The sequence below is a fragment of the Mauremys mutica genome, chromosome 2, assembly GCF_020497125.1.
Source record: "Mauremys mutica isolate MM-2020 ecotype Southern chromosome 2, ASM2049712v1, whole genome shotgun sequence".
Taxonomy (NCBI): Eukaryota; Metazoa; Chordata; order Testudines; family Geoemydidae; genus Mauremys; species Mauremys mutica.
The window spans coordinates 266,059,400-266,078,054 of NC_059073.1; the positions used below are offsets into that span (position 1 = coordinate 266,059,400).

The 18,655-nt window shown below is 41.7% G+C and overlaps 1 protein-coding gene across 2 annotated transcripts in view; it reads left to right on the forward strand.

Annotated features, from left to right (window-relative positions):
* Window positions 1-18,655, forward strand: part of ZEB1 (zinc finger E-box binding homeobox 1) — a 228,261-nt gene that overhangs the window by 142,457 nt on the left and 67,149 nt on the right. For both annotated transcript variants that reach the window (XM_045003641.1, XM_045003642.1), the window contains exon 2: window positions 18,126-18,326. In XM_045003641.1, the coding sequence (XP_044859576.1) occupies window positions 18,126-18,326 (201 nt within the window). The remainder of the gene's footprint in view (window positions 1-18,125; window positions 18,327-18,655) is intronic.

Genomic DNA, 18,655 nt, shown 5'->3' on the forward strand with positions numbered 1-18,655 from the left:
TGGTCCTTGTTTTCTATTTCTTCAGGATCTCCTTCAATTTTTCCAGGCCTTCTCATTGCACTTTTGACCTCACTTGCCTATCTGTGCTATTTCTGAATAAATGCCACTAATGTCCTCTCGCTACAGTAGTCATGATGCTTAGCAGACACATTACAATTTGATTGACTAGCTAGTGGGTGAGTTTTCCTAAACTGTTTGGGATGGCAAACAGCCTGAGAGAAAATGTTGGAGCTCAAATATCACTTCTCACTGAAAGTCATCCCTGCTTTTACTATAGTTTCAATACTTTTTTATTTAGTACTCCACAGTTACAGATAGTTTTAAATAGTAATGTTTTCTTTTAAAAGAAACACTGGTCTATTTGCAGTTTTAAAGTGGTATTTAAATAATATGCATGTTAATACTACAACATAACAAGTCAGTGAAGGAGTTCTGGACTAAAGCCAGGGCGAAGAATGCTCACATGTGTTTCCCAGCACTGTCCAATACTGCATAGCCATGGAAGGGTTTCATTAACTTTTTTTACTGTATGCTTGTGTGGCCTAGAGTTTGTAAATCGACAGGCTTCCCAAGTGTTCTGGATGATGTATTCTTACAGTACCTTTTATGGCTGTTGGTTTCCAAAGTACAGTGATTACTTACCTGCAGTGGCCAAAACTAGTTGCTTCCTGTACAGGTCAGTGGTTACCTAATTGATCTAAAATTAGCTGGTAAAACAAAGTTGGTCTTTGCTTTTACACCTTAGGGTTTCCCAAGTCGTGAAATATTTAACCTGTAATAGGAAGTGCTATGCATTGCCTTGTAAGGTTATTCCTATTTTTTTGCTTCCTCCCCCCACCCCAATAACTAAACTGTCATTTATTTTGACTTATAAAAAGATGTGTATTTTTAAAACAAGTTTACTAATAAATATTATTTTACATGGCTACCCCTATGTTAGATTTTCTTGACATAGTGTATAATTAGGGTTGCCAGGTGTCCGGTTTCTACCTGAACACCTGGTCAAAAAGGGACGCTGACAGCTCAGGTCAGCACCACTGACTGGACCACTAAAAGTCTGGTCGGCGGCACAACGGTGCTAAGGCAGGCTCCCTGCCTGCCCTGGCTCTGCATGGCTCACAGAAGCAGCTGGAATGTCTGGTTCCTATGCACAGGGGTTGCCATGGGGGCTCTGTGTGCTGTCCCTGCCACAAGCGCCAGCTCTACAGCTCCCATTGGCCGGAACCGCAGCCAATGAGAGCTGTGTGGGTGGCACCGGCAGGCATGAGCAGCACCCAGAGCTCACTGGCCTCTTCACTTAGACAAGTCAGACACTTCTGGGCGCTGCCTGAGGTAAGCGCTGCCTGGCTGGAGTCCGCACACCGAACCCCCTCCCATATTCCAACCCCCAGCCATGAGCCCCCTCCTGCACTCCAAACCCCTCAGCCCCAGCCTGGATCCCCCTCATCCACTCCAAACCCTCAACCCAGCCCCACCCCAGAGCCTCCAGCCAGAGCTCTCACCCCTTCCTGTACCCTAATCCCCTGTCCCAGCCCAGAGCTCCCTCCCACACTCCAACCCCTTGCCCCAGTCTGGTGATAGTGAGTGAGGGTGGGGGAGAGCGAGCGACGGAGGGAGGGGAGATGGAGTGAGCAGGGGTGGGACCTCAGAGGAGGGTCAGGGCAGGGCTGCAGGGAGTGGACAGGGTGCAGGGTGGGGCAAGGGTGTTTTGGTTTTGTGCTATTAGAAAGTTGGCAATCCTACCTATAATTAAATAAAGACACTTTCTGGGAATACTTTTCAGCCCTTACTAGTTGAGATCTGACAACTCATACTTCTCACCAACATAGCTGCTATCCAAGGAAAGTTGTCAGTTTGGGATTAAATATCAGCAGTGGTATGAAGTTTTTGTTTGTAACCAATAATTACCAGCAAATCTATAACTATTTCAACAGGCTTTTACCAGCCAAAATTACATACTAATGAAAAAAATTTAATACATTAGAGGGAAAGATTGGAAGTTCCCCAGTGATAACTACTATGTAGTAGCGTTAGAGTGATTTGTCAAATGTGCTATCTTGCCCTTCCCATAACATAGTTAAGATTGATCCAACTCTCTTCCACCCTCCCCCAGCAGCCAGACTACCATGTCTCAGGCTACCATGCTGAGCTCTTTCCCTTTCCTGACTTTACTCAGCTTCCTTTCCCCACATTCTCTTCTGGCTCCTTGGCTTTTCTGTTCCCACCTAGCCCCTGTTCAGTGACTCCTGCTTAGTGGCTTCCCTACTCAGCAGCTTCCATTTCCTTCTCTCTCTCTTTCCCACTAAACCAATGGAGAGCTCCAGCTATAGGGATACTCTCCAGCAGCAATCCTCCTTTCTCTAGCCTCTCCAAGATCTGAATTCTTCTCCTAGAAGAGGGGGACAGCAGAGGACTGATTATCTCTGACTGTGCTGATCATCATCTTTGGAGCTGCCATCCTCTACTTCCTGGCATCTTGCCCTACAATTTGGTCCTGTTTACATGTTTGCAACTATGAAGACGGGCCACCTGTTTGGGGGGAAAGGGAAAAATGTTAAATACTTTGAGAAAAAAGTTAAAAATGTATTTTTTTATTTCTGAGGCATGTCCCATATTTTAAGTGTCATTAGTGTTACGAATTGGTCTAACGGTATTTTAAGTTAAATGCCTTACTCATACTTCAAGTGCAAATTCTTTTCCTGTCAACTTTTTCCCATTTACAGAGAACATGTTTGTACACCTCACAATTGTTCTATATCTGAAATAATGTCCCATTAATAAGGTTTATCAGTGGAGAAAAACTAGTTTAACCATTTTGCCTTTATTAGCATTGTTGTGTTCTGTTTATCTCCTTTTCCAAGGAGTAAGTGAATCACAGTCAGACTGACCCAATATACAGTATGTAAGTAACTGTTTTAATAAATACATTCTGTTATAACCAGTTTTGCAAATACTTAAATATATACCATTTAAATAAGCATATTTATGGAGTTAACTGAAATACCATATTTACTACTTTAACATGTATTAATAGCATTGTATGTTTGCTGTCTTCAGTCTCTCTGCCTTATCTTATCAACTATTGAGATTTCTACCTGTATGTGAAGCACTGAAAATAACTCACAAAGTATTTGAAAACAACTTATTCTCTTTCTCTTCAGAATGCTCTCTCTCTTCATGAGTTGATCTAAGCCATTGCAATCTGTGTAAAATATTTCTCTATTTTGGACAGGATTGCACCCTCTCACAGTAAAACATAATGGAGGAGGCTAACAGAGAGGCATATCTCTGAGAAGTTCATGGAGATTTCCCTGCTACATTTTGTTGGGATGGAATAGCATTTGATTTCCTGCAGAATAGGTCTTAGGACCCTCATTTGAATCAGATTGATCCCCTTGGTCAAAAGAAGGGCAGGACCAGCCGTGCCACAACCCTGCTGCTCCAAGCTGGTTCAAATTCTCAAATGCTCCCTTCCTCCTAGAAGAATGATTCCACTGGGGGAACGCTACCAGGGGTTCCACTGGCCATGGGCACTTCCGTTATTTTGGGTACCCTTTCCTTAGTGCAGATCCTAACCATGGAGGTGAGGGTTCCATGAAACAGGTAACACAGTCACAGGCTTTATTATTTCTTCCTGGTAAGCTCTGAGATACCAAGATGAGATGATTTGCTTCCCTGACCAAATAGAGAGAGTTTTTTTATTGGCCTAATACTAGCTCCCCGCCCCACTAGCATTCAACTAGTTCTTCATATATGCAGCCGTCTGACAAGTAGAATATCTCTATTTGAAAGAGTTTGACAGAATTTCTTCTCCTATCCATCTCATTATTAATCTGAAATCAGACATGTCTGTTACTTACCCGCTATACTTCATTTTCATTTACAAAAAGCTAACAGAATTAAATTCAAGGCTGCCTGAAATGCACATCAGCTCATTTATATAAACAAATGTAGTTTCTAAAAACTGGTCCTTTCTAGTTAAGTTACACCTAAGTTGATTCTTTCTCAGATTCTGCCTTATCAGTACTCTTTCATCTTACATATAAATTTCAGTGTCAAATGGAACAGACAAGCTCCCTTTAAATTAAAGTCTCAAAATATGTAACTTTGTTCCTGTGTAGACAATGAGAATGCAAAGGTATGGAACTGAACTGAACACATTTCTTCATCACCATCATCATTATCAAGTGTTTTGACATATCTGGTGTAGAATAAATTCCATGCATCACAGTAAAACTCTTCCAATTATCTTTTATTCTCTGATATTTTGTATCCTATTCATACTCATGACCTGGTGTGTCCCCTCCCCCCTCCCCTTTTTTTAGTGTAATGTATTTATTGAGAACCTTTTACAGACTCCAATGAATTAAGGGTCAACATTAAATAAAAATGAGTGCATGTATTCTTGAAAATTCAGTGTATGCTGGAATTGTGTAGCTTATAAAGTAAAATATTTATATTCCATAAAGGCTGTAGCATTTGATTATTAATAAGCATTAATTCAGCCCACATTATAGTAACCTGATATTAACTGAAGAAATTCAGAAAGATCATGCAGAACTCTTGCTTCTTGTTTCAGCTGTATCATACTGGCTTTTACTGTTTTTCACTGCAAGTATGGGAATGTTGACAGTAATATGTACATGTAGCTGAACCTGTATGCTTAACAAAAAACAGCAGCAAAATAACTCTGAGAAGTAAGATTTAGAAGCATATTAGCATGTGGCCATTGGTTACTATTGCAAGTGAAGAAAACCTAAAATACGACAGGAAAAATCATCAATCTGGGACTGGCTGGAAAACAGATGTGAGGCAAATTGATAGAACCTCAAAAAATGAGGTACAGAAGAGATTACTGGAGGGTAAAAACTCACATATCAAGTGTTTAAAACATAACTCATGTTAACTGAATTTTTTTTGTTCTATAAAAAAAAGCTATTTCCCCTGGGGCTGAGAAAACTTTCTTCTTCAAGTGCTTCTTCATGTCCATTCCATGTTAGATATGTGTGCGCCACATGCACCATTGCCAAAGATTTTTTCCCTCAGCAGTATCCGTCGAGCCGGCTTTAGTGCCATCTGGAGCCGCGCACTCATGCACTGGTATAAGATGAGCCGCCAGTCACGCACCCTCTCAGTTCCTTCTTACTGGCATGACAGTTGCTATTACAACCCTTCTTGCTTTAGCAAGGGTTTCTTTCCAGTTGTTTTTGGTATAGGTATAGTTAGATGGGATGGAGGTGGGACACTGCTCCTCCCCTCAAACCAGAGTGCCACTCCCTCCACCCCCAATTTCTGCAAGCGCCGAGCTGCCCTGCACAGCTAGCTTTGCTCGGCCTGTGGGGTGGGGGTGGGGAGAGGCTCTGTTCTTCCCACACTGCACCTCCCTCCCCTGGCAGGCCAAGCACAGTAGCCTGCCTGGGCTGGGCTGGGGAGCCAGGATAGAGCTGCTACCTCAGCAACAGGCCATCGCCTCCTGGGTCCTAATGCCTGCCCATTTCCTGTACAATGGTCAGTGCCCAAGGGTGGGGCAGGGGGTAGGCAAGGCGGAAGAGAAAGGACTGGGGGGAAGGGAGCGAAGACAATGGTGAGAGGGATAGGGAGGGGGATGGGATGGGGAAGAGAAGGAGATATGGGAATGATGAGGGGAAACAGGAACCCAGCATGTGGCATCCCCTTGGTGGCAGTAGCCCCAGCAGGGAGGTGGCTGCGGTAGCACTGGGAGGCACCAGAGCAGCCACATTGCTGTAGCAGCTGGTGCCAGGGTGACTGCAGCTCCTGTGCTCAGGTCACCACAGCAGCAGCTGGGCTTCCCCATTAAGCCGTCCTGTCTCATCCCGTCCCCCACCATCACTGGCAGCCCAGGTACCACTCCAGGTGGGAGGCAAGCCAGTGAGCTAAGGGAACTGGCTTCAGCAATGCATAGCTGTGCATGCATGCGCACCTGCGCTTTGCCCCCCCCCATATAGCAGTCAAACTACACATATGGTTTTTGCATTCTAACTCTTTGTTCTTAGTTATACTTTAGTGTATATAGTTTTTGTAATTAGTATTACTGTACACAATGTAAATAGTTCCTGTCGTTCAGGGACTCCTTCACCCCAGGGGACAGGCATGTCCTGGTCCCCAGGTTTCAAACCTTGTGCCTCCTTTGGCAAACCTATGCCTGTGAGTGACCCACACTCCAGCTGCTTGAAGTGCTTGGGAGAAACTCAAATGAAGGACAAGTGCCAGATCTGTCATGACTTCAGACCCCATACTAAAAAAGACAGAGACATTAGGCTATCCTTATGGAAGCCACCCTCAGACCAGCCTCAGAGCTGAGTCATTTGGTGTTGAGCACTTCAGCGTCGGTGTGAAGTGCCGCTCCAGGAATGAGCTCTTCCCGGCACCATTCACCGTCCCCGATGCCGAGGAAGAAACACAAAAAGCAGCGCACTAACAGAGGGGTCTTGCTAGTGCAGAAGAAAGACAAGCAGGGGAAAGGCAGCACAGAGAGACCTGGGCCACTCTTCCACTCCTGGGCCCATGATAGCATTGTTGACTCCGCTTAGAGTGTTGAGTCTGATGCAGGACCTCTGCTGACACATGGAAGCCACCATGGAACCAGCAGTCTGACTTATGTTGACCCCAGGGGGTTTCCAAGTGGCAAGAGACCAACTCTCTTTCCCAGTCTTCCAGAACTCTAATGGGACACCCTCCAGCTCCAGTGTCCAGAAGCAGGAAAGAACAAGGGGTGTTGGGCTCCTTTCCAGCACCAGACCCCTCCAGCACTGTCTAGAACAGGGGTCGGCAACCGGTGGCTCGCGGCTCGCCAGGGTAAGCACCCTGGCAGGCCGGCCCAATTTGTTTATCTGCCGCGTCGGCAAGTTCGGCCGATCGCGGCTCCCACTGGCCGCGGTTCGCGGTCCCAGGCCAATGCGGGAGGCAGGAAGCAGTGCGAGCCGAGGGATGTTCTGGCCGCGGCTTCCTGCCTCCCGCATTGGCCTGGGACCGCGAACCGCGGCCAGTGGGAGCCGCGATCGGCCGAACTTGCCGACGCGGCAGATAAACAAACCGGGCCGGCTCGCCAGGGTGCTTACCCTGGCGAGCCGCGAGCCACCGGTTGCCGACCCCTGGTCTAGAAGCAAGCCAGTCCTGATCTCAGTGTGCCGCCTATCTCCAGTCTTCCACCCGTCCTCAGACCCCCAGCACTGCATGGTGGCAGAATTGGGTACCGCTCTGTTGTGGTCCCCAAGAGAGGACTCCTCTTCTAAGTCCAAAGGGGAACCCAACATGTAACTCAAGGCTCACCACTGGTACCCAGACTATATATGCTACCGGACTTCAGCACCACTCTCCCCGACGGCACTTGGCCAGTGGGTCACTGGCTGATGCAGTGGCCTTACTGGAACCTTGACTGCTCACAAACAGCATGTAGGTCACACCCTGAATGTCTGTGTAGAGCTGCAGCCTGCCAGCAATACTCCAGTAGACACTGGTTTTCCCCCAGCCTTGGTTTCCCCTTGTCGGGTGACCCCTTTCTCTTTTCCCCAGGTTCCTGCCTGCAGTGCTCTGTCCAAGGTGCTACTGGGTTGCAGCCTGCTCCAGACAGTCCTCCCTCCCCAAGATCCAGGCAGCTATTCATCCTGCTCTGTCCTGTGCGTCTTTTTATATGAGCCTGCTAGGCCCTGATTGGTTGCTCTTCACAGCCCCTCTCCTATTGGCTGCTTTTTGCACAACCTCCCTAAGGCTCTATTAACCCCTTACTGGCCAGTGTGGTGTGGACACCCCATCATAGGGGTCCATTGCCCCTGTATAGGGTCAATATGCAACAGTATGCTACTTTAATTGGAGTTACCAAACAATTCAGTTTAAACACAGCACTGGATTAGTTTTAATTAAAGAATAAAACAGTTTATTTAACTACAAAGAGAGAGATTTTAAATGAGTACATGTATAAGGCATTAAAGTCAGAAATGGTTACAAGAGAAAGAAAGAGAAAGTGCTTTCTAGTAACTAAAATGTAACAAACTATACTTGGTTCAAGATAAAATCCTTGCCATCTGTTCCCAGCAACATAGCTGACCAAATTCTCAAGTCAGGATCACCACCCAGAGTTCAAAGAGCTTGTTTTTTGGTCATCTTTGGTGAAAGAAAGAGCAAGAGATCCCATGGGGTTTTTTTGCCTTTTACTTTTATAGTCCAGTCCCCCTTTAAAGTGGATTCTTCTGAATAGTACCCCTAAAAGCAAAGTTTATTCAAACAGTAAAGAAGGTGATATAGAGGTTTTTTGGGGGGTGGAGTGAAGGTTCCCCCATGCTCTTTCTTCTCTCTCCTGTGTATGCTCAAATGCCAATTTACCTTGTCTCCCTCTTGCTGTCTCAAGAACCTTGTTTACTACTTATATGTAAATTGAGGTAAACACACATTCCTTTGTCTAATTTTTTTTACATTTGGCAGGTTGTCATTAATTTTAAATATTAAAAAAGATCAAGTGCTATTTCAAGCCTATATCAGTGCAGTTGTTATATTTAGAGTGTTTGGTTAATATTGTTGGGAAAAATCAAATTGGAATTTTTCAGTGACTCCGAAGCTTAAGATGAAATATGTTAGAAAAACTTTTTTAAAAAATGACTAACTTAAAAAAAAGAGAGGGAGAAATTAAGCTTCTGATACACCTCTTCACTAGATCATAGGTCTATCCTTATGGTAACAGTCTTGTACTCTAATGGTGGGAGACCTGATAGGATATGTATACATTTATGTAATGTGTGCACTTCAAAAGTGGACTCAGAAGTTGTACTATTTACAGAGACTAGAGTTATGTAGTGGTGATATCTGTGACAAATGATAAATTGCATATTGTTGTGCAAATTTGGTTGTCCTAGGTTTACAAGGGACCACAAGGGTCATCTAGTCTAACCCCCTACCAAGATGCAGGATTATGTTGTGTCTAAACCATCCAATACTGATGGCTTTCTAGCCTTCTTTTGAAAACCTCCAGTGAAGGAGCTTCCACAACCTCCCTAGGCAGTCTGTTCCATTGTCCCACTATTCTTATAGGAAGTTTTTCATGAGATTTCATTTAAATCTGCTATGCTGTAGTTTGAACCTATTGCCTCTTGTGCTGTCCTCTGTGGCAAGGGAGAACAACTTTTCTCCAACTTTTTTATAGCAACCTTTCAAGTATTGAAGACCATTATCATGTCCCCCCTTAATCTCCTCTTTTCCAAAATAAACATACCCAGTTCCTTCAGCCTTTGCTCATATGGCTTGCATTCCATCCCTTTGATCATCTTTGTCACTCACTTCTGGATATTTTCTAGTTGCTCTACATTCTTTCTATACATTGGTGACCAAAATTGAACACAATACTCCAGCTCAGGCCTAACCAGCGCCAAGTAGCATGGTGCTATCACCTTTCATGACTTGCATGCTGTGCCTCTGTTAATACATCCTAAAATTGCATTTGCTTTTTTTTACAACAGCATCGCATCTCTGACTCATGTTGAGGTTGTAATCCACCACAACTCCCAGATCCTTCTCAGCAATGCTGCTGCCAAGCCAGCTATCCCCCATTCTATATTTGTGTATTTGTTTTTTCTTACCTAAGTGAAGCACCTTACATTTGTCTTTGTTGAATTTGATTTAGTTGTCTGATTGTCTCATCTCTGCACACTAATCCACCTTCTCTTGGGGCTGTTTCTATTTTGGCTCCCAACAACGCCAATCCTATCAGTAGTCCCCTCTCCAAACTCCAGTTTGACCCTACCTCACTGTCAAACAGAAGCATGTGCTGTAGGCGTCTGAAGCCGTAGTGTCAGTGACATAAAAGGTGGGGCAATGTAATGACTGTGGAGTGGGACTTGGTCCTGTCTGTTGCATGTCCCTCTTCCTCATTTTTCCTGGAGAAGAATCCTCAAGACATGCCCTGATCTCTATTCCAGGCAGGAACGGGGCAGGTGGCTTATTCTATTAGAGGAACTGAAGCTGAGTCACAGGCCCACATGAAGTCAGAGGTTAGGGTGAAACAAATGTCCCCACTTTCCTCCCAGTACGTAGTGTCACTCCTCAAATCTGTGTTTGAGTTGTGGAGAGGGAGGTGACCAAGGCACTTTCTCTCCCTTCTCAAGCCTTCAGTGCTATAGGGAATTGAAGGAGGATAGTTGTCTTCTCTTTCCTACACAGGGTTTTCTTTTATTAGTAGTATAGGTGGAGCTAGTGGCACCACCTATAGTTAAGGTTGCCTCATGCTTTTTTCCCAAACTTTAACCATTTGAGCTGAAATTTTCTATGCCTCTGGCTGAATTTATTTATTTATTTATTTATTTTTGAAATTTTAAGCGAAAATGGTTTGTCCACTTCTAAGAATGAGGTTAAGGGAGAATACATGTTTGCTAATGTTAAGTAAAGTTCTTACCGCCATTTTATTGAAAATCTCTAGCTCTTCTTTGCTTTGAAGCAAGGACTTGAAATTTGGCAGAGGAGTTGTTCTAGTGTCTAGTTGTTCTAGTGCTATCCCAGTCCACCAGAATGTGGCCAAATTAAAGCCTCTAAAAATTGCCATTTGCATACTTTCAATAGAGGTTTCTTAGAGGCTGGCAGCAAAATTGTCTGAACATTCTATCTGTACTGAACATGTTCCAGTCTGGGTCTGCATATGGCTTTACCTGTAACTGCTCCTGGCTATCAGTGGCCATTGTGGTGTCAGGCATCAGAACAGAGAGCAGGGAAACTCTCTCCTCTGCTTTGAATGATCCCTCTACTTGTGCCAGGGGAACATGGAGAAGGAAGAAGCAGCAGCACTGCTATTCAAATGTAGAGGGATCAGGAGCAGAGTGGGGACAAGATTAGGCTAGGGCATGGGGATGAGAAGGTAAAATAGGGGAGAGACTGGGAGCAGGGACAGGAACAGAGAGGGAGCGTGATAGGGACAAGTTGGGGTGGGTGGACAAGAGCAGTGAAGTGTGGGACAGGAGTATAGGGGATGAGGACAAGCTTAGGAGGATAGAAGCAGGGAAGACAGGAACAGAAGGAGACAGGCTGTGAGAGACATGCAAGCAGACTGGGGTAGAATGGGTTGGAAAGGTTTGTAAACACTAATGAATGCTCCCTTCCAGAACCTGGAATAGCATGTAGGATTCCTGAGTTCACAACATTCTTCTGCTGTCTGCAAATAGCTGTGAAACCCATGGGCAAAATGTGTGTCTTCCCCCTGTAGTGTCTTCTGCTACTACCAGTTATTCCATCAGCTCAAGTGGTAGATGTCTGTGCTGAACATCTAAAGACCCTGCTCGTGACTAGTGTGGTGGTCAGTTTGGTTCCATATGATGGAATTTGTTTTTATCACTTTGATTTCCTAAAAGTCTAGGAAATTACATTTTTAAAAAAATATGTTGAAAGAATGTTAAGATTTCAAAGTTCAGCACTCAAAAATTAGGAAATGGCAGTATTAAGTTTACCCAGGTAATCGTAATTTGGTCCTCTTGTGAGTATGCAGAATGATAATGTCTTTAATTACATGATCACATACTGTGTTTTTCCACAGGATGGGATGAATCAGGCTTGGAGGTGAATGAGATTGTTGTCAGTAGGATGCCTACCTCATTTGTTGGAGAACTGGGAAAGTGTGAAGTGAATGAGCCAGGGGACTGCAGGAAGAGAAGATGCTCCCAGAATTATAGCAGTTGAATGTCACTCGGAGGAACTAGATTCTATTCTGCCTCTTCCTCTGTCACTTAAATCAGACTTCTCACCCTTAGACATTGTATATTCCTTATTGTCTGGGTGCCCAACTTGAGACAGCTGGGGACTGATCTGAGGATGTGCTGAGCACTACTGCAACTAGAGTGCATGAAAATTGTTCTTTGAACATATAAAATGCTAAGTACTCTGAAAAAAATAAGGCCCAAGGCATCCCAGATTGGGCATTCAAAATTAGTGGATACTTTTGACAGTTTTGGCCTTACTCTCTCTGCACTTCAGTTTCCTCTTCTGTAAAAAGGGGATAATAATACCACTTCACTTCATAGGAGTGTTGAGAAGTCAAATTCATTAATGGTTGTGAAGCACTCAGATGCTATGGTGCTGAGCACTGTATGTGAAGATATAATTCTGACTTCAGGACAGGGTTTTGGATAATGTGTGTTAAATAAGGCATCGAAACCACAGATTGAATGATGAGGATAAAAAGAAATATTAAATAGCTATCAATTCAGATATCAATCCCACCTTGAGCAAATGAGGCAGGTATACTACAGACAACTTGATTCACTACACAAACCTGATTTGTTCCCAGAACACCATCCATCCTGTGCACTGGATGAGTCAGAGCTCCTGTGGGGAAAAAAAAAGTTGTATGTGATCATGTAACTAAAGACTGTATCATAATGCATGCGCACAAGGGGGCCAAATTAAGATTCTCTTGCATCCGACGAAGTGGGTATTCACCCACGAAAGCTCATGCTGCAAAACGTCTGTTAGTCTATAAGGTGCCACAGGATTCTTTGCTGCTAAGATTCCACAGGCAACCTTTATACTCACATTTCCTAATTTTTGAGGGCTTGATTTTGTCATAGTAATGTTCTTTTTGGTATGTATTTGTTGGTTAGTTATTGTATCACCCAAAACGTACTGAGAACTTTCCAAACATAGTCTTTTGCTATGTGGTCCCACAATCCTCCAAAGGTCACAGGAGGGGGAAGAGCAAGAGGAAGACTAAAATATTGGAGCAAAGTTTCGTACACATTTTAGTGTGTTGGCTCATTGAGAGTTGTGGAATGAAAATCTACCTGATAGAGTCATTGGTTTAGATTATGAAAATGGATCTTTGTTAATTTTAGCATTCCACAAACGTTGAGATGAGACGATTCCAAGTTTGTACTGAATCCAACCGTGATTGTAGTGAAAACATAAGAAACTTTCAAAATAATTAGAAATTATGAATTCATTATATTTAAAATATAAAAACAGTGGTAATGAAGACCATTTTCTTTTACAATTTTTTATTGTGCAGGTTAGACACACAAACTTACATGTGCATGTCTCCAACTGTCATGTATATTTCGGCCTTTTTTTTTCATTTTCCATATTTGAATACCACTTTATCCCTGATTTTCAAAAGATTCTAGTTAATATACTGATTACATAACTAAGCAAAACCAAAACAACCCCCCAGCAACCTGAATTTTTATTTTATTTTATTTTTTGGGGAAAATGTTCTTCTGTTATCATGATTGCATTTTTAGCACCTGATCCCACAGTGACCTCCATGAGGGCTGACCTGAATACACCTGTGGAGTTTGGTTAAATTCAGTAGGGTACCATGTGAGCAAACCTCTGCACCCATGCAGAGCACCATTAAATTCAATTTAATGCTCCAAGTGCATAAAGGCTTCATTTGAAGGGTCAGGGTCTTAATTACAAAATTACAAAAATGTTTGTATCTTTTTTTCCTCGGCATTGGTTCAATGTTTACAAAGAAGACTAAAACATGGGTAGAACAAATGACGAAGAAGGAGACAGAGGTCAGACTAAAGCACATAAAAACTATAAGAACGGCCATACTGGGTCAGGCCAAAGGTCCATCTTGCCCAGTATCCTGTCTTCAGATAGTGGCCAATGCCAGGTGTCCCAGAGGGAATGAACAGAACAGGTAATCATCAAGTGAGCCATCCCCTGTCACCCATTCCCAGCTTCTGGCAAACAGAGACTAGGGACACCATTCCTGCCCATCCTGGCTAATAGCCATTGATGGATCTATCCTTCATGAACTTATCTAGTTCATTTTTAGACCCTGTTATAGTCGTGGCCTTCACAACATCCTCTGACAAGAAGCTCCACAGGTTGACTGTGTGTTGTATGAAAAAATACTTCCTTTTATTTGTTTTAAACCTGCTGCCTATTAATTTCATTGGATGGCCCCTAGTTCTTGTGTTATGAGAAGAAGTAAACTTCCTTGTTACTTTCTCCACACCAGCCATGATTTTATAGACTTCAATCATATACCCCCTTAGTTGTCTCTTTTCCAAACTGAAAAGTCCCAGTCTTATTAATCTCTCCTCATACAGTAGCCATTCCATACCCCTAATCATTTTTGTTGCCCTTTTCTGAACCTTTTCCAATTCTAATATATATTTTTTGAAATGGGGCGATCACATCTGCATTCAGTATTCAAGATGTGGGCGTACCATGAATTTATATAGAGGCAATATGATATTTTCTGTCTTATTAGCTATTCCTTTCTTAATTATTCCCAACATTCTGTTTGCTTTTTTAACTGCCTCTGCACATTGAATGGATGTTTTCAGAAAACTATCCACAATGACTCCAAGGTCTTTCTTGAGTGGTAACACCTCATTTAGATCCCATCATTTTATATGTATAGTTGGGATTATGTTTTCCAATGTGCATTACTTTGCTTTCATCAACACTGAATTTCATCTTCCATTTTGTTGCCCAATGAGGCAGTTTTGAGAGATCCTTTTGTAGCTCTTCACAGTCTGCCTGGGACTTAACTATCTTGAGTAGTTTTGTTTCATCTGCAAATCTTGCCACCTCACTGTTTACCCCTTTTTCCAGATGATTTATGAATATGTTAAATAGGACTGAGCCCAGTACAGACCGTTGAGGGACACCACTATTTACCTCTCTCCATTCCATAAAACTGACCATTTATTCCTACCCTTTGTTTCCTATCTTTTAACCAATTACTAATCCATAGGAGAACCTTCCATCTTAACCCATGACTGCTTACTTGCATTTTGTGGGGACCTGGTCAAAGGCTTTCTGAAAATCTAAATACACTATATCCACTGGATCCCCCTTGTCCACCTGCCCCCTCAAAGAATTCTAGTGGATTGGTGAGGCGTAATTTCCCTTTACAAAAACCATGTTGACTCTTCCCCAACAAATTATGTTAATCTATGTGGCTGTCAATTCCATTCTTTACTATAGTTTCAACCAGTTTGCCTGATACTGAAGTCAGGTTTACTGGCCTGTAATCGCCAGGATCACCTCTGGAGCCCTTTTTAAAAATTGGCGTCACATTAGCTATCCTCCTGTCATTTGGTACAGAAGCTGATTTAAGTGATAGGTTACATACCACAGTTAGTAGTTCTGCAACTTCACATTTGAGTTCCTTCAAAACTCTTGGGTGAATACCATCTGGTCCTGGTGACTTATTACTGTTTAGTTTATCGATTTGTTCCAAAACCACCTGTAATGACACCTCAGTCTGGGACAGTTCCTCAGATTTGTCACCTTTAAAAAAAAAATGAATTGTTCTGTCTCCTCCTTGGACTTGATGTCTGATTGTATACGTAGATGTAAATTAGACAATGTTTTCAGGCACGTAAATTGATAAATTACTGCTGTTCAGGTCAGGAAAGGCATTTCAATCCTGGCTTTTTGCTGTCGTTCACACCAGTGCTCCTCAACACTTACAGCAACTCTACTTTGCATAATTAGATTCACTGATCACTGAAGATGAAGTAATTCAGGTTCAACAGATCAAATGGGCCAAATATAAGGATTTGAACAATCCAATTTTTAGGTAAAGCTGAATTTATTATAAAGTTTCAAGCTCATAACAAATGAAAAGTCATCTAATGAATGAGTGGGATATTAGAATGAGTGGGATATTTTTCTGTATATTTAAGCAGTTAAATTAATGCTAGTTAAAAGATTGCAGGTGAGAGTCCTTTAAAGAGTTATTGTGTGTTGTTTGTGTAAATGTGCCAAATAATATCATTACTGTAAAAGGATCCAATTTGGCTCCATTGAGTATGTGAAATTATTGTAACAGGAGTATCTGATGTAATTCCTTCCTACTGCCATTATCCTCTTTACACACTGGAATCAGAATAGAGAAATGTCAAGAAGATACAATTAAATAATTCTGGTTTGGTTTCTGTTGTCAATTTAATATAAGTCTTTTTGTTTTTCTTTTATTAGTACTATCTTTCAAAATTTAATATACATAAAGTGTAATTGTTAGTAACAATAGAATAGAAAGGTCTTAATATGATAACATTATCACATTGTACATACACCAGAATGTGGGTTGTCATAGAAAACCTAAAACCATGAAGGAGTGGTTGCAAATTACATTTTATGAAAATCATATTATGCATATATGAAATATGTGGTGATCATTTTAAATTCAAAAAGGTTGTTTTGTCATGCTGGTGGATATTTTACATGGAATATTTTTCTTCTGAAATGGAAGGAAATGAGCTAGTGGTTTGCTGATTCGCGGTGAAACTATTTCCTTTCCTAAATGGTTTTTTTAAATGGTTAGAATATTTACTTTTTTTAAAAAAAGCAGAATTCAAAAGAGCAGGAATCTTGTCTCCCATTTATTTTAATGGACAAAATTTCAAATGAGAGAATTAATCTACCTTCTGGAGTGTTAACAGTGCAAATAGCATAGATGTGCAAGTGTCCTAAAGTAGTGAGATTACTGCATCATAGATATGATTCTTTGAACCTCTGGAGGAGTATCGCTGGTATAATAACATCTGTAGGCTTATTCATTGATAAATATTTGCCTTTTTTTTTTTAATCCCCTTTCTCATTCAAGATATGTCAGAGCACTTCATTATAATACATGAAAATCTGCCAGTGATTTACAACATGAGTATGTAGCAGAGAACCTTACACCAAAAATATACATGTAAATAGTTTGAAATTTTAATATTTTTAAAGTATAATGTGTAACATTTGTTTCTACATGTTGTAAGAGAAAGAAATAATGTTTTTGAATAGAACAATTATAACAATTCAAAATTATAACATCTCCTCTGCATCTTTAGGACTATATTAGTGATCTCTACTGCCATGTGATGGAAATACATAGAGCACTCAATGTTGATAAATGCAAAGTAATGCACATTGGAAAACATAATCCCAACTATACATATAAAATGATGGGGTCTAAATGAGCTGTTACCACTTAAGAAGGAGATCTTGGAGTCATTTTGGATAATTCTTCAAAAATATGCACTCAGTGTGAAGCAGCAGTCAAAAAGCTAACCGAATGTTGGGAATGGTTAAGAAAGGGATAGATAATAAGATAGAAAACATCATATTGCCTCTATATATATCCATGGTATGCCTACATTTGAATACTGCATGCAGATATGGTCACCCCACCTCAAAAAAGATATATTGGAATTGGAAAAGGTTCAGAAAATGGCAACAAAAATGATTAGGGGTATGGAATGGCTGCTGTAGGAGGACAGATTAATAAGACTGGGACTTATCAGCTTGGAAGGGAGATGACTAAGGGGATATGACAGAGGTCTATAAAATCATGAGAAAGTAAATAAGGAAGTGTTATTTACTCCTTCTCATAACACAAGAACCAGGTGTTGCCAAATGAAATTAATAGGCAGCAGATTTAAAACAAACAAAAGGAAGTACTTCTTCACACAACACACTGTCAACCTGTGGAGCCCTTTGCCAGAGGATGTTATGAAGGCCAAGACTATAACAGGGTTCAAAAAAGAACTAGATAAGTTCATGAAGGATAGATCCATCAATGGCTATTAGCCAGGATGGACAGGGTTGGTGTCCCTAGCCTCTGTTTGCCAGAAGCTGAGAATTGGTGACAGGGGATGGCTCACTTGATGATTACCTGTTCTGTTCATTCCCACTGGGGCACCTGGTATTGACCACTGTTGGAAGAAGACAGGATACTGGGCTAGATGGACCTTTGGTCTGACCCAATATGGCCGTTCTTATGTTCACTGTACAGCCGTTTCTCCACAAGACTATTATATGTCCTCCAGTTTGAACAAACATAAACTCTTACTTTTTCCAGGTACCAAATGATAGGGGAAGATATTGTGTAACATCTCCTTTGTAAAGCTGCCACTAGGGTGGTTGTTCTGTTTGTTTTGCTTGTTTATTTGTTTTAAAACCTTAATTCTCTTTGGAACTTGTATAGTGTGATCTAGGCTTGTATGCACCACTTGTGTATACTAGCTTCTAAAAGAAAAATGTACAATAACCGCCTAGCACCTACACTAAATATCTCACTAAACATGCTGGATGTGCTGAATTGATGCCTCTAAAGAAATCATAGTTATAGTCTGAACTGAGTATTTTTGTTGATTTATTTTTTGCTTTTTGTCTCCATGCAGTTACCAATTACAATAATGTGGTAGAAACAAATTCAGATTCAGATGATGAAGACAAATTGCATATTGTGGAAGAAGAAAGTGTAACAGATGCAGCAGATTGTGATGCTAGTGTGCCAGAAGATGACTTGCCAACAGACCATACAGTATTACCAGAAAACAGTGAAAAAGCGGGAAGTACAAACAGTTGCTGGGAAGATGAAGGTATGTTCCGTTTGGGTAATGATGCTCTAATTAGGAAAATTATACTTGGAAACATTCACTCAATAGAATTTTTTTGAATACACTTCATCATTAATGTGTATTTATAAAGTTGGGGCTAGATACACAAAGAAATGTAGGAGTGGTGATGCCAAGAAAATTACTGGGATTCACAAACTGAGTTTGGTGCTTAGACTCCCTGTGAATAGGGAGAGATAGGCATGCCTAGAATTCACAAAAACCAGTACACTAGGAGGCTCCTTGCCTAAGCTAGCCAGTGGGAGGTGCTAAGCCCTGCCTCTTTTTCAGAGATAGATGCTGTTTTAGCAAGA